The sequence below is a fragment of the Notolabrus celidotus genome, chromosome 17, assembly GCF_009762535.1.
Source record: "Notolabrus celidotus isolate fNotCel1 chromosome 17, fNotCel1.pri, whole genome shotgun sequence".
NCBI classification, from domain to species: Eukaryota; Metazoa; Chordata; class Actinopteri; order Labriformes; family Labridae; genus Notolabrus; species Notolabrus celidotus.
Window position 1 is genome coordinate 985,485 of NC_048288.1, and position 25,540 is coordinate 1,011,024.

At 41.9% G+C, this 25,540-nt stretch overlaps 1 protein-coding gene across 1 annotated transcript in view; it reads right to left on the minus strand.

The window, feature by feature from the left end:
• Positions 1-764: 764 nt before the first annotated feature.
• cubn (cubilin (intrinsic factor-cobalamin receptor)) overlaps positions 765-25,540 on the minus strand; it is a 108,718-nt gene continuing 83,942 nt past the window's right edge. The window contains exons 49-65 of the mRNA XM_034706933.1: positions 24,642-24,791; positions 24,418-24,539; positions 22,577-22,802; positions 22,085-22,272; positions 20,322-20,478; positions 20,057-20,206; positions 19,736-19,921; positions 18,316-18,445; positions 17,930-18,147; positions 16,014-16,213; positions 15,681-15,843; positions 12,052-12,260; positions 10,359-10,503; positions 7,274-7,455; positions 7,026-7,191; positions 3,663-3,898; positions 765-984 (exon numbers count right to left, since the gene is read on the minus strand). Coding sequence (XP_034562824.1) covers positions 877-984; positions 3,663-3,898; positions 7,026-7,191; positions 7,274-7,455; positions 10,359-10,503; positions 12,052-12,260; positions 15,681-15,843; positions 16,014-16,213; positions 17,930-18,147; positions 18,316-18,445; positions 19,736-19,921; positions 20,057-20,206; positions 20,322-20,478; positions 22,085-22,272; positions 22,577-22,802; positions 24,418-24,539; positions 24,642-24,791 — 2,936 coding nt within the window. The 3' untranslated portion in view covers positions 765-876. The remainder of the gene's footprint in view (positions 985-3,662; positions 3,899-7,025; positions 7,192-7,273; positions 7,456-10,358; positions 10,504-12,051; positions 12,261-15,680; positions 15,844-16,013; positions 16,214-17,929; positions 18,148-18,315; positions 18,446-19,735; positions 19,922-20,056; positions 20,207-20,321; positions 20,479-22,084; positions 22,273-22,576; positions 22,803-24,417; positions 24,540-24,641; positions 24,792-25,540) is intronic.

The following is a 25,540-nucleotide window of genomic DNA, read 5'->3' on the forward strand; positions in this document are numbered from 1 at the left end:
TTTAAGAGTAGGCTTCAAACTTTCCTTTTTGATAAAGCTTATAGTTAGAGCTGGATCAGGCTTGGACCAGCTCTTAGTTATGCTGCTATAGGCTTAGACTGACACACTGGGATCCTGTCTTTCCCTCTCTCTCCTCTCTCTGCCTGTCTCTTACTTTAACTCTTCCTGTCCCATATAAGTTACTAACCATAGACCTTTCTGGAGTCCCTGAGCTCCCTTGTCTCGTAGGTTCCTCTGGATCTCTGCTGCTGTGGACGTGCCAGACTCCAGCTGCTACAACTACTACACTCACTCACACTCACACTCACTCACACTCACTCACTCACTCACTCACTCACTCACTCACTCACTCACTCACTCACTCACTCACTCACTCACTCACTCACTCTCTCTCTCTCTCTCTCTCTCTCTCTCTCTCTCTCTCTCGCTCTCTCTCTCTCTCTCTCTCTCTTGATGTTGGGTCTTTGTTAAAAATAGAACATAGAGTACGGTCTAGACCTGCTCTGTTTGGAAAGAGTCTGAGGAGAACATTTAATGTGATTTAGTGCTTTATAAATAAAGATTGATTAGTCACAGTGGAAGCCTGGACTTTTCCTTATTAATTGATAACAGAAAATAATCCAAATATGTGATATTGTTAAATGAATGTTTTACTTCCAAGGTAACTCAACAGGCAGAATATAAATCTGCTGATCTTCACTAGGCAGCACATCAGAGATAACAAATGATCAACCATCTCATCGTTCTTCTTGAATCATTATTTATTATGAAGATTTATTATTTACTCAAAATGAATGCACATTGTTTACATTTAAAATATAATAAGTCAGAAACAGTGTATGAATGTGAGTGTGTGTTCATGGAAGGGGATGTTTTTCAGCTGCTCCAGGTGAGTCTGAATCCTGAGGGGAGGGTGGCATACTGGGCTTGGAAAACGATGAAGACATGATGGGAGGAGGCTGTGAACGGAGCTATGTTGGTTTCCTGAAGACAAAAACACAGAGAGGAGAAAATATTATCATTTAAGGTTCATTCAAAATCTACAACAAAATCCATATGAACTTATTTTCCAGAGATGATTCCCTGAATCCAACGTTCTGCAGGAACTTTACCCCTGAACTACGTGTGTTTTGACCGGTGGACCCAGGGTCTAAATGTAGATCAGGGGCAGATAATCTCCCCCCTAAAAAAGCCCCTGCTAGAGGGGTAGTACTTTTCAAAGGTCCCGGGACTTTCAGGGGGGCGGGGCCTGCAATGCTGAACGTGTCTGATTGGTAGATTAACTGCAGTGTTTTTATTCCTCCCTCCGTCCACAATGACATCACACACATCTGTGATTCTCTTGATTTCTCTTTCTTTCATTAGTTTTTATTTGTTCTATCTTTTTTGTATGTGTGTGTACTTTTCAAAAGAAGAAGCTGTGATTCTCTTGATTTAGCAGCTTGTAACAGTAGTCTTCTCTCAGCCCACCGTGAATGCGTCTCTCCCGGTGTTACGGTTTTAAAAGTGACCCTGTAAAGTGGAGACCTTCAGCTGAACGTGTCACAAATGTTGGTACACTATCTTGTACACCTCAAAAGAAATCCTGTGATCGCTCCTCTGCCTTTCACAGCTAGAGGACAGGACAGCCTGAAAAAGACACCACAGTTTATAATAGACTACCTAAATACCAGTCAGCTGGAGGGCTGATGTGTTACAGATATGTTGAAGGTGAAGGACACCATGTTTATAGTTTTTTCTTCTAAGAATATAAAGAACAACAATAACTGTCAGAGCAAACATGCAGGACATCACATTATCAAGTTTGCTGATGGTTCTGTGATTGTCTCCCTGCTGGACAGTAACAGCCCGGACCATGGTCCTGTGGGGGCAGAACTTCTACTGTGGTGTAAAAACTCTTTTCTGAGGATCAACTCTGGAAAGACAAAAGAGCTTGTCATGGATTTTAAGAGGATGAGCAAGTTGTGGAGATTGTGAACCGGCACAAATATCTCTGCACTTTTATCGATGATAAACTTGCATTCCAGGATCAGGTTGACGCTGTTTGAAAAAAGGCTCATTAAAGAATGAATCTTCATCGTAAGCTCAGGGGTTTTAATGTTGACACGACTTTTATACAGATGTTTTATTGAATTGAACCGTTCGATACAATGGTCACGGTTCGGTATGCCCTATGAATTGAACAATACGCAATTTTATATTCATTTTATCAACTTCTGATGAGGCACTCTGCGCTGAAAGTTCAGTGGATCTGCGCTGACTCCTCTGGGCTACATTGTTGCTCCTCCCACATTTATTCAGTCCAAGCTGCTAAGACACAAGCTAGCTCGTTGCAACACTGCGAATGCTTTACCTTTACCTGAAATCGAAGATCCTCCACCATCCTTTGGATCTGGCGTTTGTGACTACTTTGGTTTTCGTGTTAAGTATGACCCTGATGGAGAGCGCGTAGTAGACAAAAATACAACAGTATGTCACAAGCACTGTGCGAATTACGGGGGCTGAGACCCCTTAACTGACTCAAGAGACCCCCTGAAAGCCTCAACTGCAAAATTTTGGGGGGGTCTCTTGGGAAGTATTTATAATATAATTTTTTCGACTTGCTGTTGTCACGACAAATGCCATTTGAAAGCACGTCACGTTTGTTTTAACTGTGCTTCATCTGGAAAAATATATTTCACCATACGACGGTCTGCTGGGTTCATATGTTCACGTATGTGTGTGAGCGCGCGTCCGAACGAGAGGGAAGCACGAGTGTCCTCTTTGGTTGCAGAGCAGAGTTGTTCCGTGGTCCTGTAGTGATGCTAGACCGGGTGATGTGGTTTTAAAGTGTGTATAAGCATTACTTGTGGTCTTATACTGCATGCTGTGTAAGACTTCTGCCTGATACCGGACAGTGTTTTCCCTGCTGTTATATCAGGGGCACACCCGCCGGGTACCGCCCCCCCTTGGAAGTCAAAGCAGAAGTGATTTAAGGTTCCCTCTCACATAGATCAGGTCTATAACTTGTTCTTTTATGTAACAGACTAAATATCCTTATGTTATTTATCTGATTTACATGACGGGATGTCATTTCTGTCTCTACATGGTCACGCGTTCACAATTCTCCTCTGCTCTCTATCGCGCACAGCAGATGAGCACACAGACAGACAGACAGACAGACAGACAGACAGACAGACAGACAGACAGACAGACAGACAGACAGACAGACACACATACACTCACACACACTAGGAAACACACTAACACACTCACACACACTCTTACGCAACCCACGTACGCACACAAACACACACACGCAACCCCCCCCCATGCACAGTAAAACATGTGTCAGGTATAGCTGCCCCTGATACATTTAATTTGATTTAAAAACTGTGCTTTTGAGCTGAAACAACTGTTGGTAATTTCAATAAACTACAAGTTAAAAAAAGGCATGGAAATTTCTCATTTTCTGTATTGAAACGTATCAAACCGTGACAAAAACTGATTGAACCGAACCAAACCGTGAATTCTGTGAATCGTTGCACCCCTAATAGATATATATTGCATCTGAAAAACCCTTTAAAAAGACGGAGTGTAGTTGGGTTTGTGAATATCAGCATGAGCAGATATTCAGTCTGGATCTTTGGCTGTAGTTGGGATTTCACTCTTGCTCTACATACCGCTCCACAGTACGGTCCAACAGGCGCTGAGGAGGCGTCCGGGCCGTCATACAACTTCAAAAAGTTGTTCTGGCAGTCTCCAGGGTCATCGATGCTGATCTGAGCGAAGGTGACGGTCACCACACGGCCTCTGGGTGCTACGATACTCCATTCACACTGGGTACCGTTGGGATAGGTGCCTGGGTAGTTGGGACTCGCGAATGAGCCGTGGTCTCCAAACAGAGTGCCGCCACAACCTGATGAACAAACGAAGAGAAGGTGCTTCAGTCAACAGAAAGACCTCTGGACTGATCTCAAGCAATAACTTTAAATACAGTCACCATCTTTCTTTGTGTGTGTGTAAGAGGACCATAACTTCATTTCAAACAGAAATAGAAATCAGTGTGCTGAGGCAACAACAATAGAAGCTAAGTAGGCCGGGAGCCAGGCCCAGAGTAGTTAATTTCATAACTTTGATATGTCAGTCTATGTAAACAAAAGCATTAACCCTCTTAAAATGCTGTTCTGCTCCTCTGATTGAAACACAAATGGAGTTGGAATTCAGATTATCAGAATTGTTAAATTAATGTGTGATAAAGTCTTTGGATGTGTACTTCAAACACTGTTAATCCATGAATTACAGAGAGCTAGAATACACCACAACACAAACTGCTGTCTTAGTGGACCAATGACATGAGGCATGAAATCAAAGAAGGGGTTCAGTGATTGGCTGTGAGGGAAACCATACAAATAGTCATTTATTTTCACCTGGGGAAAAAAAGGATGAAATGATTTGACTTGTTAAGATTCATAAACCCTGTGTACAGCCCTGTCCACTCCTCAGAGGTTACAGCCTGAGCTTTTACTGAACACTGCTTGTGTGCACTGATTTTAACATTTCAAATGTTCAAAAATATATTTTAATCTACTTTAAAGCATTTGTAATCCTACTGTAACAATCCCTTGTGATGTTCTCCACCTCAGATAGCAGCAGAAGCAGAATACATGAAGGCAGTGTTAGATTCAGGTAACAGGCTAACCTCCATCTGGAACACTGGAAACTGAAAACTCTGTTCTCTCTGACATGGGGTATGCTGAATATTTATGCCCCCAGGAAGTGTAATATTTAAGATACAGAGGTCATCTAGAGCTCTAATGGAAGCTTACAAAGTTGGGCAGTTTTTTAAATACAAATGAGGCCGTGACTTTGACCATATAATGCTCAAAAGTGACCATTTCTCATGAGATTTCATCCAACAGATGCTGATTTTATAGTCTTGTTGTGTATTTTGTGGATGATATTTTAAAATCTGAAATAAGAAAGCACCAGAATCTTATTTTGCCAAGTCCCCCTATGTGTCAGGATACTCTAGAAGAATGACATTTTAATTTTAACACCTTATTTTCTAGATTTACATCATCATGCCAGGAGCACTTTTCAATAAAGGGGTTTTTAGCCCCTCACGACCAAACAGCCCAGAGTTGAGAGTGCTCATTATCATCTGGATATGGCCTAAGGTAAAGGCTAACTGGAAATACTAGTGAAAAAAAGGTAGAAAAAACCCATCCTGAAGGCTGGACCTGGCTCCCGGCCTAAAAGATGAACAGTGAAGTTTCAGACCAGGAGTTTGGAACATGAAGGATGTGAGTGTTTAACAGGAAAGAGTCTAACGTCTGATATTTCTTATTGCATGGTGGAAAATAAAGAACCTAATGCTGAAAATACTAAGTATTGATCTCTCACAGGTCCCTCACTGTTAATGGATTACCTTTTGAAAAAAAAATTCATGTAGAGACAAAAGAAAACAGCTGCTTCCACTAATTAGAGGTGATTTTCTACATTTCTATAAAGCACAAGAGTTTTGTGTTTTTACTTGTGACTGCATCAAATTTGTAACCAAAAAAAGATGATGTTGTGTTCCACCAGACACAAAGTAATGCTTCTCATCAGTGTATTCCATGTTACATGTAAAGTCAACCTACAGATGTGATTAGTTCTTGTTGGGCGGTGGGAATGACACGACTTGAGTGGCACGAATTGTAGAAATGGAGTGATTTATACAGACGTATGATGTGAAGTCATGAGGCGTTAAACACTACTCACTTTATTCAATTATTCATGAGAGTCACAAAATCTAAACCTCAGCGAATCATTCCTGTCACCACGGCCAATCAGGTGTTTGGTTGGTATGTTGTTTGTTTTTGTTTGTTTTTTATTTGGTTGTTTGTTTGGTTATTTGGTTAGTTTGTTGTTTGGTTGTTTGTTTAGTTAGTTAGTTAGTTGACTTCATGCATTTTGCAATTTCTTCTGTTCTGTTCAAGTTAGCACTGCCCAGACTAGCATCACAGCCTGGCGTCTTAGGGTACACACGGTTCAAATGAAGTGAGTAAACACTGAATACTGCTGCAGATAAATCCAGCAAATCACTTTCTTTGTGTCCGTGGTCAAAGAAACATCAGACTGCAGACCCTGTGACCTGATATATGAGATAAAGCTGCTGCTCTGAACTCTGAACAACAACTTCAGTCACCAAATCAAAACACCGGTCATGTGTTCTCCCATCAGACCAGGGTTACATGATATCCTGTTCAGTCAGGGTCCGGGAGGCAGACACCCTCTCCACTTTTAAGAGTAGGCTTCAAACTTTCCTTTTTGATAAAGCTTATAGTTAGAGCTGGATCAGGCTTGGACCAGCTCTTAGTTATGCTGCTATAGGCTTAGACTGACACACTAGGATCCTATGTCACCCCTTCCCCCCCAACCGCCTCATCTCTTACTTTAACTCTCCCTGTCCCATTAAAGTTACTAACCATAGACCTTTCTGGAGTCCCTGAGCTCCCTTGTCTCGTAGGTTCCTCTGAGCTGCCGTAGACGTCCTCCTGCTGTGGACGTTCCAGACTCCAGCTGATACTGACGTGCTGGACTCCAGCGGCAACAGCTACTACTACTCGTCTCATCACTATCACCGCTCCCTCTCTCTCTTATTCTCCTCTATCCCTCTTTCCAGACCCAACTCAGTCGAGGCATGATGGCTGTCTAACATGAGTCTGGTTCTGCTCGAGGTTTCTGCCTGTTAAAAGAAGTTTGTCCTCTCCGCTGTAACTAGCTAAATACTGTGAGGTGTAATGCTCATGGTGGATTAAGGTGCGGTCAGACTGAGTCTTATCCTGTCTTGGTGTTGGGTCTCTGTTCATAATTTGACATAGAGTGGTCTAGACCTGCTCTGTTTGTAAAAGAGTCTTGAGATAAACTTTGTTGTGATTTGGCACTCTACAAATAAAGATTGATTGATTGATTGTTCTCTTAGTCACTGGTTGGAGTGAAAACCTGTTAACACTTGAGACTTAGTTTAACATCACAGGAAAGACCAGTTCAGCTCTGACCTTGAGGGGAGGACGTCCACGTGGCCTCGAAGCCGTCTCGAGCATGAGAGAAGTCACTCTTGAAGCGGAGGTAGAGCTCATTGGACCTGGGGAAGATTGGGTTTGGCACAGTGCTGCCGCAGTACCGATCAATCAGCGGTGAGTCTGCTGTGCTACCGTTACGGATCTGACAACAGAAAGAATCAGGGTTTTATTATCACTGGAACTTTACAGAGTATGAAACATGTCAGGGTTTCTGGGTGTTTCACCTCCAGGAAGTCAAAGCCACAGTTAGTGTGGCTCTCCAAATCAAAGCTGTTGAAGAAGAAGGAGATGTGACTGTTCTGGGGGGCCTTCAGGATGATGGTGCAGTCCATGTTGTAGGGGTAGATGTCAGGCCAGCCAGGACTCTTCAGGTAGCCGTACTCCTGTTCATAGGTTCTGCTACAGCCTGGAAAACAGCAACACCACCACAGTCAGAGCTTTTTATGGACTGAGAACCATCATTAGCGATTAATATCCACAATGCAAAGCCTTTGTTTCAAAGACGATGTCTTGAAAATGAGTCGTCTGTACCCAGGAAGTTTATCAGTGTTTTATACATACTATGATTTACTTGAAGTTGTTTCATTGGGCCTCATTCACTAATAAATGTGTAGAAATGTTTTTACTCTGCGCATAAAATAAGTACATACGCAAAATCACCGTTGGATTCATGACACATGCATACCAGCCAGTTTTGTTCTCCTCACCTTGCGTATATTAGTGAATCAGAATCATTCTAAATTGACAGGCGCATGCCCGCAACCTGCAATCAGCATACTACCACGCCCCAATTCATCCATATAAGGATATCTGTTCGGTGCATCAAGATAAGAGGGGTAGAGGTGATTGTTGCAGAGGTTGAGGCAAGAAAACACACTTTTCTGAAGCGTGTCAGCAGGAGGAGTCACCATGACAGAAACAATGAAGCCTGGGTTTCTTACTGAGGCTGTTAATGCTGTGTCTCCTGAGGTTCACACCGTGGCTCAGGTTAAAAAAAAAAAGGGTTTGATATTAAAGTGGAGGCAAAAAAAAGACTAGCAGAACAGAAAAGAAGGAGGGAAACTGGAGGAGGACAAGGACCACCTGATCTGACAGCTCAGGATTAAAGAATGTCTGAGATTATTGAAGACACCTTCATATCAGGAATGTGATCCCAAAATGAGGGATAAAGTGATGATATTCAACTGTCACCTAATGGTCATTCATTTAATTTAATGAACACAGCACGCCTGAATTATCGGTCACACTGGCTGTTTCCGAAATCACCTACTATACTAGCAGTACGTACTGATATGTCCAAAATTCAGTATGTAGTAAGTAGTATGTGAACAAGAGCAAAATCTGCAGTAAGCCAAAACTCCCCAGATGTCTACTGATTCGAGAAAATATCTCAGTATGCATCGAACCAGTCTGCTTCGCGTACTGTTTCCCATAATGCACAGCGCTCGTTCTGCTTTTTCCTCATTTTTTGACGGGAGGAAATCCGTTTTTGGGTGCTGTGAAAGTTATCAAATTACATATAAACCACTTCCTAACTTTTTAAATCATAAATGGATGCTAAATAAGCTTTTTATTTATCGGCTTCGCCGTTGTTTACTTCCGCTTTCCGAAACTGGAAATCCAGCGAAGTCTGTCTCAGCATGCTGCATGACAGATCGAACAGAACAGTCATACTACATACTAAATTCAAACGCAGTATGTAGTAGGCAATACCTACTGACTACTACATTGGTAAGTAGTATGTAGCAGGCCGTTTCGGAAACAGCCACTGTCTCAGGGGTGTAGAGTAACTCGCCACCAGCTGTGTCCAAACACATCCAACGAGCCTTCAGCAGCCCAAATGTGCACTCCACTACAGCACGCGTGTGGGCATGGATGTTGTTATAGCGCACCTCTTGGGGGGAGGGGGGGAGGGACTCGCAAATGGAGTCATAAGCGAGGCCATATCTCACATATAAACAACAACATTTCAGCATAAACAGGATAGAGACTTAAGCTAAATATAACATGAAATATGCTCACCAACAAGCCATCCGTTTCTTAGAGTAGGGGTTCCCCAAGTGAGGGTCGGGACCCCATAGGGGGTCGTGGGACACAAATGGGGGGGTTGAGAGATGTCTTCCAGGTTTTGTTTTTTTTAAGTTGTCTAAAATAGTTCATTTTACCCATTTTAATAAAAAAAAACACAACAAAAATATTAGCTAACCTTGAAATAAAACCTTGAAAATAGAAAATAAGATGAATTTTCTGCCTTTCTTTTTGTCAGATAGCTATATGACAGTCATCTGGCTTTTTTCTTTTACTGACAGTAGTTTAAATATGTCATGCATTTAGTTCAAAGAGTATGTGTTTACATTTTCTGAGAAAGTTGGTCGTCATCATTTGTGCGTACGCATGGTCTGAGGTAGTTCTATTTTGTTTGCAGTGCAAGAACAAATTCAAGTAAGAATAATTGATGAATCCCAGACTTGTGCTTCAAACGTGCGTACGCACGGTTTAAGCATGTATTCGTGTGTATGCACTGTTAGTGAATGAGGCCCATTGACCCTGTCGTTACACAGGACTTCCATCAGATCCGTGTCCGGTCTGTCTCTGATCCACTGCGGTCCTGGTTGTGTTTTCAGAACGCAGCACGGAGCAAGACCTCCGGACAGCTGGAGTCATGTGACCGAGGTTTTCCCGCGGTAATCACTGAATCAAGGATTCTCCTCCTCCTCTCCTCATCCATGTTGTCTTTCTGGTCCTCTGAAAACCTCTGACCTGTTGACTCCAGGCCTGGCTCCGCTCATCATGACTTTGGTTTGTTGTTGTAGTTAAGTGAAATACGATCTGGTGATAACACAGAGTGTTTTATTCTGAAAATTAACCGGATGTTTTCATTTTGTTTTGGTGAAACCTGACTTCCTGTCCCGCTCCATCTGCTCTGTTGAGATTGATGCGTCGTGCTCCGGCATCCGGCACAAATAGAAGTCTTGTGTATCTGATCCGGAGGACTCCGACCTGCTGGATCAGAGACGCAGCTGGAACGCAACGGAGCGGATCCAGTGGAAGTTAACACATTGACTAGAATAGAAACCTATCAGATCCAGAGCTGTGACGGATCAGAGACGTAGCGGACATGGATCTGGTGGAATTTGTCCGTTACTCTTTGGATGGTGAAAGTGTGCCCTCCATTGTTTGACAGTTACTGGTTAATATACTTCACAGCTTCCATTTATTCACATGTTCTTTGGTTTTACCGTACATGCAGTCATTTAGTCAAACATGAACTCTTCAGCTCTGCATCCTGCGACACGTTCAAGTACTCACCAGCGATCTGATAGGTAAAGCTCAGGCCGTTCCCAGCCATGAAGGCGTCAGATTTGAAGTGAAGAAGAACTGTTCTGCCATAGCTGTAGAAGTCAAGAGGACGACCATCTGCTGCACAGGTTTTCAGGGACTGTCCATAATCTCCCTGAAACATCAGAACAAGGAGGGTGAACGACCTCGTTCACAAAACAATCCTGCTTTAAGATTTGTAAGGAACAGGTCCAAAGAAGTCCTCAGCTCAGGCTTTAAGGGGACCTTCTCACTGAACAGATTAAATGTGGGGTGTTCTGATTTGTCAGCTGTCAGCATGGGCTGCACTGACATCACGTCTTCACCTTTACATGCACGAGGATGAAGCTGCCCATTTTTTACCATTAGACAGCAGGCTCTTCTTCTTATGCACACCCAAAATATTAAAGGGGACATATCACGCTTTTTTCATCAATATATATTGGTCTAAGAGGTCCCCAAAACATGTCTTTAAAGTTTATGCTCAAAAAAACACTTTGAAATCAGATTTTGGTCTGCCTGAAAAGTCCTCTTCTTCATTCCTCATCAGAACACTCTGTTTTCTCTCTGACCACGCCCCCTCAGGAAGTGGATGTGCCTCGGCTCTCCAGCACGTTGATCTAATGTTTACATGTTGGCTGAATATACACGGCTGCTCAGAGATCACGTTACTTCAACCCTCTGAATCTGATCCTGACGGAGAGGCGCCTGTAGCAGGACCTTTCTGAACCATTGGTCACAGATTTAGTGTTTCTTGTTGTTTTATTTATCAGTATGTAGACGTGTGTCTTGGTACACAGCTACGAACATGTAGTTATGTGGCTATGCTAACTAGCGCTAGCACTTATCCATGATAAATAAAAATCATCCACTAGATCTTCAAATCTGCAGACGTGGGGAGTGAAACCGACCTCTACCAGAAAGGCAGCGGGACCTTTCTGAAGGATTGGTCACAGATTCTGTGTTTCTTGTTGTTTTATTTGTCAGTATGTCGACATGTGTCTTGGTACACAGCTACAGCTACAGCTACAGCTATGAACATATAGCTATGTGGCTATGCTAATTAGCGCTAGCACTTATCCATGATAAATAAAAATCATCCACCAGATCTTCAAATCTGCAGACGTGGGGAGTCAAACCGACCTTTGTGTTTATTAAGACAGCCTACAACTAGCATGCCTCCCTCCTAAGCTCCTTGTTAGCACACATTTGTGCAGGTAATGAAAAACGGGGGAGGGGTTCAGCATTATTTTATACAGTCTATGGGCTGAACAAGCTCCGAGCTCTGACTCCGTGACAGACCGGATATTGTTGTGACGTAACAAAAACACTGAAGTCTGAAACGGCTGGTTTCACACACATTTACAGAAAGGTGGAGAAATCAGAACAGGGGCAGAATGGATTTTTTTCATTCTCTGGGGGTTTGTAGACATGCCAGGTACACATATTTCAGGTAAAGAACCATTAAAAAGTCAATTTTGCATGATATGTCACCTTTAATACAATAAAATCTATATATTGTCAGTACTGTTAGCCGCTCGTTTCTTATCTCCTGCATGTTTGTTTGTTTCACAGCCCCATGTGTTGATTACCTCAGTGAGCGTCAGAGCGGCTTCTATCTTTTCTTTACTTTAGATCTAGTTTACTCTGACAGCACACTAAGCTCTAATCCGTCTGAACTCACCAGAGGCCAGTCCTTCATCTCCAGGTAGTTGGATGAGCAGCTCTGGCTGGGCTGGAGGACAAAGGTCTGCACAGATACTTTGATGGTTTCCTGTGCAGGAGCATCCAGGATCCAGCGACAGGAGGTGTAAGCGGGGTAGGGGTTGGGGAAGTAGGGTGATGTCAGGGTCTGGACATTGGTGGTGGCGTTCACAGTCCCACCACACACCACTGAAAGAGCAGAGACATGCAGAGGGTTAGAAAATACAGAGAATTCAGAGAATCATATATCTTATATTTACACAAGCGTAGAGGACATAAGTTTCTATGGTGGTTTGAGTGAGATTTATATTTGTATGTTGTGTGTAAAAGTAGCTGTATTATTCAATTCAGTTGTTTCCATCTTCATACTTGGAATATAACAAAAAACAGCACTAGAGTTCCAACATGAACGAGGAGACTGAAGATACCTAAAGTCTTATCCATGTCAACACTTTGTTTATTAGGAACCTTACGAAAGTCGGCAAAATAAAGATTAAAATTTATTTTAACTACTCCCTACTTAATTTTTAAGTAGGGATGTAAACAATTAATTGAGTATTGCTGAATTTATTGTTAAGAACTTACTCAAAACACGCATTTTTGTTTTCAATCTCCCGTCAGGTGGAACAAACATCATGTGGTCTCATATTTGGTTCAGCTATCAGGGAGGTGTTTTCAGTTTAAAGCATGTTTCATTTGAATCAGCTGTTAAAGGTGTTGCACACAGCGGAGACGCTCAGCTGGGGGCTGCAGCTGAGTGACAGGTCTCCATGAGCGCCTTTTAAAGAGGATCAGTACGCAACTGCTGCCAACAACGACACGGACACAAAGGTTGACAACTTTAAACAGGACATTTCCACCTTTAGATACAAAGGCAACAGACAGGTGGGGATTGCTAATACGCTATGTTTGCAGAGCAGCAACATCAGAGCCGTCTGGGCTTTACTGCAGCTGGACTGATTCTGACTCGGTTGCACTCCCGGCTGACACCTGACCGAATACACATGCTCATTTTTATCCATAAGAACGAGTAGACAGAAATCTGGACGCTGAGAGTCTGAAGTACTTTTCTGTTCAGTTCTCTTGTTGCAGAAGAAACACAATTAGTAGTCTGAGCCTTCACTTTATAAGACTGTATGTCCACTGAGATTATTGAGCCTGATCACTGATAATCAGCATTAAACATGTTAACATGTTTTACCCGTATGCAATACCTACAGTTATGTGCATTTTGTTGCTGTGGAAAATATAATTTAGGGGTTTAGTTTTTTCTTTATATATTTTCTATATTTCTCTAAATCATCTCATCTCATCCCGAACTGACTCTCTTGACTGCTGCTGGCATTATAATGCATAATATGTTATATTATATAATTAGCTTTGCCATACTATATTATGTTATATTAAATTATTATTGTAACTACAACTCATGGTCATATTACATATCCATATTTATTTTTTATTTGTTGCTTAATCTGTCATTACCAACCATAATCACACCATGTCAACCTGTCACTACTGAAATGTTTTAATACTGCCTGTAATTACTGCTATTTAATTTAAATTCCATTGTAAAATTGTATATATCTAAATTGTATTCAAGCTTTATTTATCTATTTTATTTTTACTTATCTTATTTTATTGTACTTATTGAAACTTCTTTCTTGATTGTACTTATGTCTGGGTTGCTGTAACAACTGAATTTCCCCTCCAGGGATCAATAAAGTAATATTTTTTCTTATCTTATCTTAAATTGGTAAATTAGTTTTGGAGTCCTGCTCAATAGCTTGTGAAATAGTTTTAAAAATGACGATGAAAACAATGGTGATGAAATTGTGATTGTGATTCTGCCATTAATAAATTGTGACAATGTATTTTTTCCACATTGCCTGTCCCTTCAGGACTCATCCAACTGTGACACGGCCACATGGTTAGATGTGTTGAACATAGCAATAGAAGTGGGAAATAAAAGGCATTTCTATCAGTGGTCATCATGATTTGTGTTTAATGCTGGGTATGTAAAGTTTCCACTGTCTAGGAGAGGATTATGAAGATGTGGTGTTTATTATTATCATTTTGTGTGTGAGTGAGGTGATATAAGAAGGATGAGAGGTAGAGGAAAGGGAGGGACAGAGGACACTGCGGTCAAGTAAAAAGCTAGTAGTGCCAGGGCAGACTGCAGCTACTGCATGTCCACAGACTGTTTAAGGTTGAAGTCTTAATAAAGGTAATGTTCAGGAAAGCATTGAACAGAACTGTGATTATACTTTTGCCAAACGTGGATTAAGCAGACCTCCATGTGGATCCCTCACATGGCGACGTCAGGCTCCGGGACACGTCAAACAAAGACTGGAATCTTTGACCAGGATCTTCTTGCCAGCGGGGTTTCTGGTGAGATCTAAGCTCTTGTGTTTTTTCTTGGTACACCAGACGCCATTGATCGCATTTTCTTTTGGATGACTTCTTGTGTTTTTTCCTGATGAACTGAGGGATTTTTGGGTTGTGGACTACAGAGGGCGGCCACATCGGCAGACCAGAAACACCGAACAAACTTTAAACGGACTTATAAGACTGTTATAAGTGAATTGTTGTTTTGTTTCACTATCTATTCATAAGATAGAAGTGTACATAGTGTGTATATATCTGTTACATCTGCTAGATTTCATTTTATTCTATTTTAATTTTATTCTAATTTGTTTTACTCTATTTTCTATTTATTTTATTCTATTCTATTGTAATTTTTTTCTATTCTATTTTATTTTATTCTGTTTTATTCTGTTTCTATTTTATTCTATTTTTTTCTATTTATTTTTTCTGTTCTATTTTATTCTATTTTATTCTATTTTTATTCTATTCTATTTTTTTCTATTTATTTTTTCTGTTCTATTTTATTCTATTTTTATTTTATTCTACTTTTATTCTATTCTATTTTTTTCTAAAGAAAATAATATTTTATTTTATTCTATTTAACTTTTTTTTACCATTATCATTACAGTTATTATTGTTATTATATTTTAACTATGTTAGTACATTGTTGTGTTCACCTGTCCTGTGTTGTAAGCTGCTGTAACAAAATAATTTCCCCCAATGGGGGATCAATGAAGTCTGTTTTATCTGATCTTAACATATATTTCATTAGGAGGGGAATTGAAGTTTATTTTGAATCCATAAATGTTGATTTTAAAGGTTTTGGTTGGACTTTATTAAATTTTCATTTGCTGCTGAGCTGAGTGTCTGCAGCTACCTGACCAGTGGTTTTGGTTATAATTTAAGTGTGGTATCCTCTATTAAGTATTGGTTAAGTACCAAAAAGAGGTTTGGTGTTAGGTTGGTTGTATTTCACAAGTGTGTAGTTTTACAACTTTCTGAAAGAACCCTGTTAGCGTATAACATCGACAAGACATCAAGTCAAGTCGACTATGGGTCACTTTGAAAGACAGGGTCATCTAAGTGTTTATTACCCTACATTTAAACTTCTATGTTAGTGGACAAATAGTGAAATCACTTTTCAGAAATGACCGACTGAGAAAAAAACTCACAGTACTCCAAGGTCTTAAGCTACAGTCATAGTTTAGAACAGTAGTGTGGTGTAGAGGGAGAGAGACTCACGTGGCATAGATCTGTAGGTAGCATTGAAGCCTTGTTTTTGGACCGAGCTGTCGGTTAAAAAGTGGATGGTCAGAAAGTTTCCAGCTGAGATAAAAAATGAAGGGATGGTGTTTCCACAGAACGTCCCGACCAGAGGGAAGTTAGTGTTGTCTCCATCATACACCTGACAGAGAAATGCAGACATTCAGAGACATGTACAGAATACAGCAGATTCTTTTTTGTCACTGCATCACTGTCATTGAGTCGAATTCTTGAAGAACACAGGTATCAGTATCAGGCTCTGATTATTACATGCTATTATCAGTAGATATTCATAAAAACACTGATGTTTACTTTGACAGAGTCATAGCGGCAAGAGGAGGAGCTCTCAAGATCGAAGGACGTGAAGGTCAGGTTGATAACTTTGTTAACTGGCATCTCGATGGTCCACATGCAGTCCATCCTGGGCTCATAGCGTCCATCCAGGTTTGGATCTGGAGAGCCAAACATGCCCATGGGCATGGACAGGTATCCTCCACATCCCTGAGCTGGACCTGCAGGTTTACAGAAACACACTATGAACCAACTCTTAACACAACTTAAAATTAAGTATAATAATAAATATATTTCCTATGGGTTAATTCCAGATTTTCAATGGGGCTCATGTCCAGGGATTGAGCTGGCCCCTCTAAGACCTGGATACTGAGCTCCTGCAGCCAGGTTCTACTGGCCCTGGACGTGTGGCAAGGGGCACTATCTTGTTGAAACATCCAGTTTTGTCTCGATGGAACAGAGCATGTGCAGGAGGGAGCATGTGGGTTTGGAGAATGGCACAACACTTGGCAGAGTTCAATGTGTCATCACAGACAGTGAGATGACCAACACCAGCAGCACTCATGCATCCTTCCTAAACCAGGATCCTGCCTCCACCATGCTCGACAGTAGGTATGTACATGCTGGAGATAATGCCTGGCCCTCTGCGTACCCTCACATTAGCAGGAGGAGGATAAAGCTGGAAACTGGACTCATCTGACCACAGAATCTTCTTCCAGTTCCTGGCTGTCCAGTTCTTGTGTGCTTGGGCCCAACGCCGCCGGGCTAACCTCTGTCTCAAATTGGTCAGGGGCTTCTTGACATCCTTGTAGGACCTTAAGCTATGATCTTAAAGTCGTCCACGTACAGTGCGAGTGGAACACTGGACACCAGTTTGGTTTGACCTCCGCTGCTGAAGCTCCTGTGATGTCATTCAGCGGTTTTCCCTGCACATGCGGATCAGGATGCGGTCATGTCTTGCTGAAGAAACCCTTGGACGCCCACATCTTGGTTTGTCTTCCATGCTGTTAGTTCATCTGTATTTCTGCACAGTGTATCCAACTGCTGAAGGACTGCAGCTGCACCTCCTGGCTATCTGGCAGCAGCTGTACCCGTCCTGGCTGAGAGTCTGTATCTTCAGGCGTGTTTCTGGGGGCGGCAGTGGCTCAGTCCATAGGGACTTGGCTTGGGAAACGAAGGGTCGCCGGTTCGAGTCCTAGCATGGACGAAGCTTGGCAAGTGGACTGGTGGCTGGAAAGATGCTGGTTCACCTGCCTGGGCACTGCCGAGGTGCCCTTGAGCAAGGCACCAAACCCCCAACTGCTCGGGATGCGCTGGTTGACGGCAGTATCCTCACTCTGACATCTCTCCCAAAGCATGTTCACTGCATGTGTGTGCATTTGTATGTATATACCAAAAAAACTGTATGTGTAGCATGTCCAAAAAATATAGCATGAGTGAAAAAATTGAATTTCCCCCCTGGGGATCATTAAAGTACCTTTCTTTCTTTCTTTCTTTCTGCATTAGGTTCTTTTTTTTAGCACTTTTTGTGTCTGAAGAACTTTCAGATGTGCTGGCTTTATATAGACACGAAGCATGGCAACAAAAATGTGTCTTTTAATAAAAAGCACGACCTTCATTAGTGGACCACTGGTACCAAAATGACCCAATACTCAAAATGTCTTATGTATTTTCAATTGTAAATTTGTACTGTCTTTTTTAGGATTTGTTTAGTATTTTGGCTGTGACTGTACTAAAAGAAATTGCACTTGAAGACCTAAGAGTGATTCTTAATGCAATATTTCACAAATGCACTGGGTGTCCGAAAACCTTTTTCCACCACTGTATATACAGTCAATGGTTCCTGCATGCTTTGTTCATGTATGAGCTGCTAACACATGATAAGAAACTCCATCTGAAGTCAGTAAATCATTACTGTCTTTGTATAATGTACCTACCTAATGTTTCAGAATAAACAGCCCTCCAGCCAACCCCGTTGACTGAGGCGTCGGTCCTGAAGATGATGTACAGTTGGTTGGAAGTGGAGCGCAGATCTGGTGGGAGCGATGTACCACAGAATTTCCCAAGCAAAGGTGCCAGGGAGTCCTGTCCATCGTACACCGCCACATAGTCATAACGACAGGAGGAGGACGCCTCCAGGTGAAACGTGTTAAACCTGCAGAGACAGACGGATCTTCAGATCTCTCATACCAGTACTCTGCTCCACAGTCACACATTTACTTCACTGGCTTCCTGTCTCTGCCTCTAAATATTGAAACGTCTTAATTGTATTATTCCTCATTTGATCCTAGAGTCTGATGATGTTTAGTCTCTGCACTCTTACTTGAGATCCACCACTGTGTTGGCCTGAACCATGATGTGGTAGGTGCAGTTGATGTTGTGATGGTAGTTAGCCATGGAGAGTGCTGGGCTGCTCACTGTACCCATGGTGCTGTTGAAGAAACCACCACATGCTGTACACACACACACACACACACACACACACACACAAAGTGAAATGAACAACAGAGTTTGCATTCCTATGCTTTGAGAACATTCCTTCCTGTAGACTAAACATCCTCACTTTGTTTTTGTTTACTCACTAACATTAGGCGTGTTTCGACCGCAGGAACTTTACCCCTGAACTACGTGCGTTTCGACCAGTGGACCCAGGGTCTAAATTTATTTCAGGGGTAGATAATCTCCCCCTAAAGAGCCCCTGCTAGGGGGGTATTACTTTCAAAGGTCCCGGGATTTTTGGGGGGCGGGGCCTGCAATGCAGGACGTGTCTGATTGGTAGATTAACCTCAGTGTTTTTATTCCTCCCTCCGTCCACAATAACATCACACACATCTGTGATTCTCTTGATTTCTCTTTCTTTCATTAGTTTTGATTTGTTCTATCTTTTTTGTATGTGTGTGTACTTTTCAAAAGAAGAAGCTGTGATTCTCTTGATTTAGCAGCTTGTAACAGTAGTCTTCTCTCAGCCCACCGTGAATGCGTCTCTCCTCCCGGTGTTCCGGTTTTAAAAGTGACCCTGTAAACTGGAGACCTTCAGCTGAACGTGTCAGTGTTTGTGGAGTTTACACAGCTGTTGAAACACAGAGGGAGTTCCTGGGAATGCAAACTAGTTTAGTTTTTAATAAGATTTCAAAATATCCTCATCAGATATTTAATGATGGTCTAAAGACGTTTATGAGGGATGCATCCGGCTGAAAGTCTCCAGTTAACAGGGTCGCTGTTTAAACCAAAACACCGGTCGATCTCTGCCACGGCTTTTTGAGTTCAAAAGGATTTTAAAGCCGTGTTGAAACGTCTTTGCTACTCGCGCTTATCTCCTCTCACGTGTTGATTCAGTGAATCCATCTGTGATGAAATATAGCACCATCTAAAACAGACCAGCTGAGTCTCTTCATGCTAACAGGCTAACTGTTGTGTTGCTCTTAATGATACCTGCCTGACCGTCTGCTTCTATGGTGTCATCTGTGATGAATGGCATTCCTCTTTGTTTTACTGCCCTCTACTGGTCTGGTGGTGTAGTGCATTTACTTTTTTTTCTCCATACTTCACTGGCCTGATTTACACAATCTACCCGGGACTTCAGCCCGCGGTCGAAACACAGACAACAATGGGGGCACAGGAACCTTTTAGTTCAGGGGGAAGTAGTTCTGGGGGCTAAAAGACCCCGGGACTCTTGGTCCAAATGCACCTTAAGGTATCCTTGCATGCCGGTTATTCTTACTCTTTTACTTCTCTTTACTTACGAATAGCTGTGTACTCTGCCATGAAACCACGCATGGGGACCACAGAGTCAGAATAGAAGTTGAGCAACATGGGGCCAAAGGAGGAGAAGGGACCTGGGACAGTGGACCCACACAGAGTGGCAATGGGAGACCCACTAGTCGCCAGACTGTAGATCTTCAGGCCATCATACAGACATGTGGAGTGTGCTAAAACAGAGAGACAAAAAGTCAACCAACAGCTTGCATTTGGTTATCACACAATAAAAGGTCAAAACATGAACCTCCAAAAGGGAGACAGGCGTCTACAGCGATCAGAGTATGAATCTTCCTGCAAACACTTACATTCAACCTGAAACGTCTGGAAAGTGAGGATGACCACAGTCTTCTCTCCAACGTTGATGCTGTAGTTGCAGTTGGAGTAGTTGGGATAGTCACTTGGATAGTTTGGTGAAACCACACGTCCACTGGCAGCGGTGAAGTTTGCTCCGCACCCTGACAAACAGAAGGCAGCACACTCAGAACTTCAAAGGGATTATGTCAACTTGCCACTGACTCTCTCCTGAGAAAGCTTGGATCAAAAGCTGTTTCTTGGCTGCTCGGTTCTTACTGGTGATGAAGGAGGCTGAGAAACCTCTGCCAGGTGATCCAGTCGCCTGGAATCGGCTCGTGATGATATTAAAGGGAGCAACGATTGGAGCTGGGGCGACCGAGCCACAGCCTGTCGACAGCAGAGCCTCCGCATTCTCTCTCTGACCTGACCATACCTACAGGGGAATGCACACGAGCTCAACTGTTGGACAGACTATAAGACTCTGAAAATCTGAAAGTGTTAAGCATGTTCTCTGTGTACATTTCAAAGCAACATTTCTAGGACTAAAATATCAACTGAGATTACATGATGGTCAAATTGGCCTGGTTGTAAAATAATGCTTTAAACCAATGATAAAGGAAATCTAACAAACTACTTAAAGGCCAAATAAAAACTCACTAACAGACATTTCTAATCCCCCTGTCACTTATGACCCTTCAGAGATCTGTGTCTTCAGATCTTTCAGTCTTATTTGAGTGTTGTCTACCTAAAGTAGACCCCTCTAAAGTCAGAGCAGAGGGCCTCATCATAAGGCTGCACTTTGTTCTCCTTTACCTGGAAACACAGGTTGGTTTTTGTAAATGCCTTTTCTGAACTTTGGGTCTGCTCACTTCCCACTGTGGATGCTGGACATTGTGAAAACCACACCAGTTTGTGGAGGTTTGTAACCTGCCTCTTCATCGCTCACCGTTAGGGTTGCAAAATTCCGGGAATTTTCAAAGTTGTAAACTTTCCATGGGAATTAACGGGAATTTATGGGAATAAAGCAGACATTTAGTAACTGGAAGGTTGGCTCTTAATAGGGAACTTAAATATAGCTGGGGAAAATATCTTTTAGCATAATCCTGACTAAAACAACCAGATTTCATGCAAGTACTGTTGAATATCTCTGCTATTCCTCAATCACATGCACATAGCACACTGCTTACTGCAGGGCTATTGAGACCACGCCCCCTACATGCACTGTGCATTCCTCCATCACATGCACACATGATTTCTAGAATCCTGCAGAGGCTAGGCTTGAGAAGCTTGAAGGAAGATGCTTTTTTATTTGCATGTTGAATGGGACTTTGTTGGAGGGAGAGGGGCTCTTTTCATTTAACATTTTGAATGGAACTTTGTTGGGATTGCATTTTTGTTAATTTTTGAATGGGTTGGGTCGGGGGGGATGAGTAATATTTAACTCAACATTCATGTTTTTGTTCTTCAATGAAAGAATTGAATGTTCAATCAAATATTTAACACTAGATAAAGTTCTACTTCCAAATAAATCTGTTTTAATTGTATTATTTTGGATGGATGTAATAACAAAACAAATATTTATACTTGGATATGATACCTTTCCATTAAATTACCCTCAATTCACAGTTAATTCACATAATTCACATAATTCCCATGGAAAGTTTCCAATTTGGAATATTTCCAAATTTCCCCAGCTTAACTTCTCATGGAAATTTACCGGAAATGATCCAGCCCTTTGCAACCATACTCACTGTTAAAGGGATATTTCAGTTTTTTTGAAGTGGGGTCGTATGAGTTACAGTACACTATTGCTCCTGTTAGCCACAATGCGTGCCGGTGAGCTCTTCCCCTTTAATGAGATCATTCCCAGAGGACCCGCAGGTAAGCTAGGCTATATTCTCTGGGTACGGGGTCTCCTATTTCACGTAATTTCACCAAAGTTAAGAAAGTCATTTTTTCAATCATCCAATCATTTTTCTCTGTACATAGACATTGACCCTTCGGCCCGTTCACCTCATCCGGTCTCTTAGTGTTCTTACCTTGACGTAGCTGCTCTGGCAGGTCCCTGAGCTGTCTGGAATCTGGAAATCACTGTTGAAGCTCATCTCCACATGGTTTCCTTCATGGGCGATGATACGCCAGGTGCACTCCACATTAGCAGGGAAGTTTTGGGGATAGTTTGGAGACTTGATTGTACCTGTATCAGCATGGATCACCCCTCCACAGCCTGTTGGAAATGCAAAACTAAAGATTGACAACACCGATGCATGCATTTGGAATGAGCACCCTTTGTAGGGCTGGTGACAACATGTATTTAAAAATATTTTAAATCTCCCAAAAAACAATGAAATGACTCCATTGATTATTAAATTACTTTGTCATGGGGGAATCAGACTGCAACAACAACTACTACTACTACTACTACTACTGCTTCTACTTATCCTGTTATTGTTATATGTGTGCAAGCATGCAGATCTATCTATAGTAAAGAAAATAAATGGAAGGTTAATTTAGCTTTAGGGTTAACCCACCTGATGAATCTGCAGACCATGAGGCCATGAAACCACCCCTTGACACACTGTGGTCAGCCAGGAAGACGACAGCAAGCTTGTTGGATCCTGACTGGATGGTTCCGGGGGAAGTGGTCCCACAGTACTGGCCGATAATGGGGGAGCCAGGGGACCCCCCATTGAATATGGTGAGAGAGTCCCAGCCACATTTAGAGTGCTCCTCCAGGTTGAAGTAGCTGAAGGTTAGCTGGGGGGCAGAGTAATACAGGGTAAGTGGACTGTGTTTATATCTCTCTAGTCTTCTGACCACTCAACATTCACACCACATTCACTCTCTGATGGTAGAGGCTGCTATAGTAAGGGACCATGAGTGTCATCTCATTCATACACATTCACACACCGCTGAACTACAGAGGGAGCAGATTGGGGTTCAGTGTCTTTCTCAAGGACACTTCAGCATGTGACTGCAGGAACTGGGATCAAACCGCCAACCTTCAGATTAAGAGACGAGGGGTTCCCAAAACCCCAAAATATAGATGCCAAAGACTCTCGACCCCCACTGTCACTCAAAGTGATTTAATGTGTCTTCATTTAGCTGGTCTGCAGAAAATGACCCTACCTATATGAGCATGTGTCTGTGTTTCCTGTGCTGTTATGAATGAACCTGCTGCTACTGATGCTTTTGATAATGAACTGTTCACTAACCCTAAACTTAGGAGTCATCTGGAGAAAAGAAAGGCAGAAAACTCATTACATTTTCTATTTTCAAGGTTTTATTTCAAGGTTAGCTACTATTTTTGTCAATATTTTTTACTGTAATGTGTAAAATGTACTATTTTTACATAACTTTAAAAAAAAATATCTGGAACACATCTCACAACCCCCCATTTGTGTCTTGCGACCACCCAGGGGGTTCCGACCCACACTTTGGGAAGCCCTGTGATAGATGAGCAACTCTATCCACTGAACCACAGCCAACATCCACTGCATGAGCTGGTTAAGCATTGCTCTGCTGGTATTATTAGTGGTTCATCTTTGTCTCCTTTGTCTATAAATCATTTGTTTGACAGACGGTGATGACATTATGTTCTTAAGTCAACTGAACGCACACATACCTATTACTCACCCTCAGTTTGTTGTGTTTGATAAAAATATTGATATGCAGTTGTGCTCAAAAGTTTACATACCCTGGCAGAATTTAGGATTTTTTTGGCCATTTTTAGAGAATATGAACGATAAGAGAAAAAAAAAATTTCACTCATGGTTAGTGGTTGGGTGAAGCAAAATTTGTATCAATCAACTGTGCTTACTCTTTTTATATCATAAAGACAACAGAAACTACCCAAGAAACCATAAATTCTGCCAGGGTATGTAAGCTTATGAGCACAACTGTATATATATTTATATATATACTTAAATATATACACATATAGTCACCTTATTTTTGAATGCAGAAGTAAAGCAATGACATACTTTGTCATTTTGTGCCGGACATCCGGTTTAAAATATTTGTTGTGGTGTGGTTTGACAAATATCTGCAAAATGTAGAAAATAAGGTGGATATATACAGTATATATATTATTATAATTTTTTTATTTCTTTTTATAATTTTTAAATTTTTTATTTCTATGTTCCTTTTTTCTTGTGTATTGTGTTATTCTGTTATGGTTATTTTGAGTTTAGGTTATTTTATTGTTATGTCATTTTTAATTGAATGTATGTAAAAATATGGAGAAAAAACCCTGCAGCGTATTAGAAAGTACAGTGGTCTGGAAAGTTGAAATTGTTTTCCATGCAATAAAGTAACAGAAGCAAAATTTGCTGTGTTTTGAATTGTACCGGGCCATGGTGCCGTTACTCACCGTGATGGTGTGACCTGCTGGAGCCTCCAGCAGCCAAGCACAGCGACTGGGGCTCGGGTAAGCGCTGGGGTAATTGGGACTGGACAACAGCCCTCCCTCACCACTCTGCCATCCTCCACACTCTGCGGAGGGGTAGTGAACACACAAGTAGAGATTGGAGAAACACTTGTTTCAAGTTCTGGTAGACCTTATTGCAGTTTTGAAGAAGCCAGAGTCCTTCTTACCAGAGAACAAGTATTTGGCCTTGAAGCCCAGGTCTCCCTGGGAGGCATCAGTCTGAAAGTGGACCCAGAGCTCTGGGGTGAAGACCACAATTGGAACTGGAGGGACGGTCTGCCCACAAAGTTTTGCCAGCATTTCTCCATCAGCGTTACCTGAGAGATGAGTAACACAGTGTGAACTCACACATCCATGTTTCATTTTGACCTTTTATCAGAGCAAACTTCCCCTGCCCTTCCTGAGTTACCTACAGGGGTACATGCAGAGAGAATAAGAGTGTGGTAGGCAGTCAGGGTGCAGTCAAGTAACTTACCAGTCTATCACATCATCAAAAACCCATTCACAGTCAAAGTCATACTTACTCACATACTGAGGCAACACCTGGAAAGCACAGCAGCAATGCTATAGATGATGGCAGACGACTGTCCTACCCACTGAGCTGAAGTGCTGCCCATGCTATGGTTGTTATCATATTCAGTATTATGAGAGCACATGTAATAATAATAATAAGAAACTTTATTTATATAGCACCTTTAAAGCTAGGGTTGGTAGTCTCGGAAAACTAGCATGAATTTGAATGTAGCTTTTCCTCATGACTCCGTCTAACCCCTCCCCTCCTCCCTCGGAGCTCCTCCAAAACGACGCCCCCCCGCTAACATGCACAAGCGCCGCTGATTCTCGACCATATGATGGTGACTGATTCAAAACCGGTCCTCACCAAAACATTCTCATAGTGAAAGTTAAAAACACAAACAAACATGGCTGCTGTTAGCACTCACAACTATCATGCTAGCATTATCCAGTTGTACTGGTGACACGATATCAGGAGAAAAGTTATAACACATATATAATACTGTAACAACTCTACTGTTTGTTAAATGTGTTCAGTGTAGATGTTCTTAAT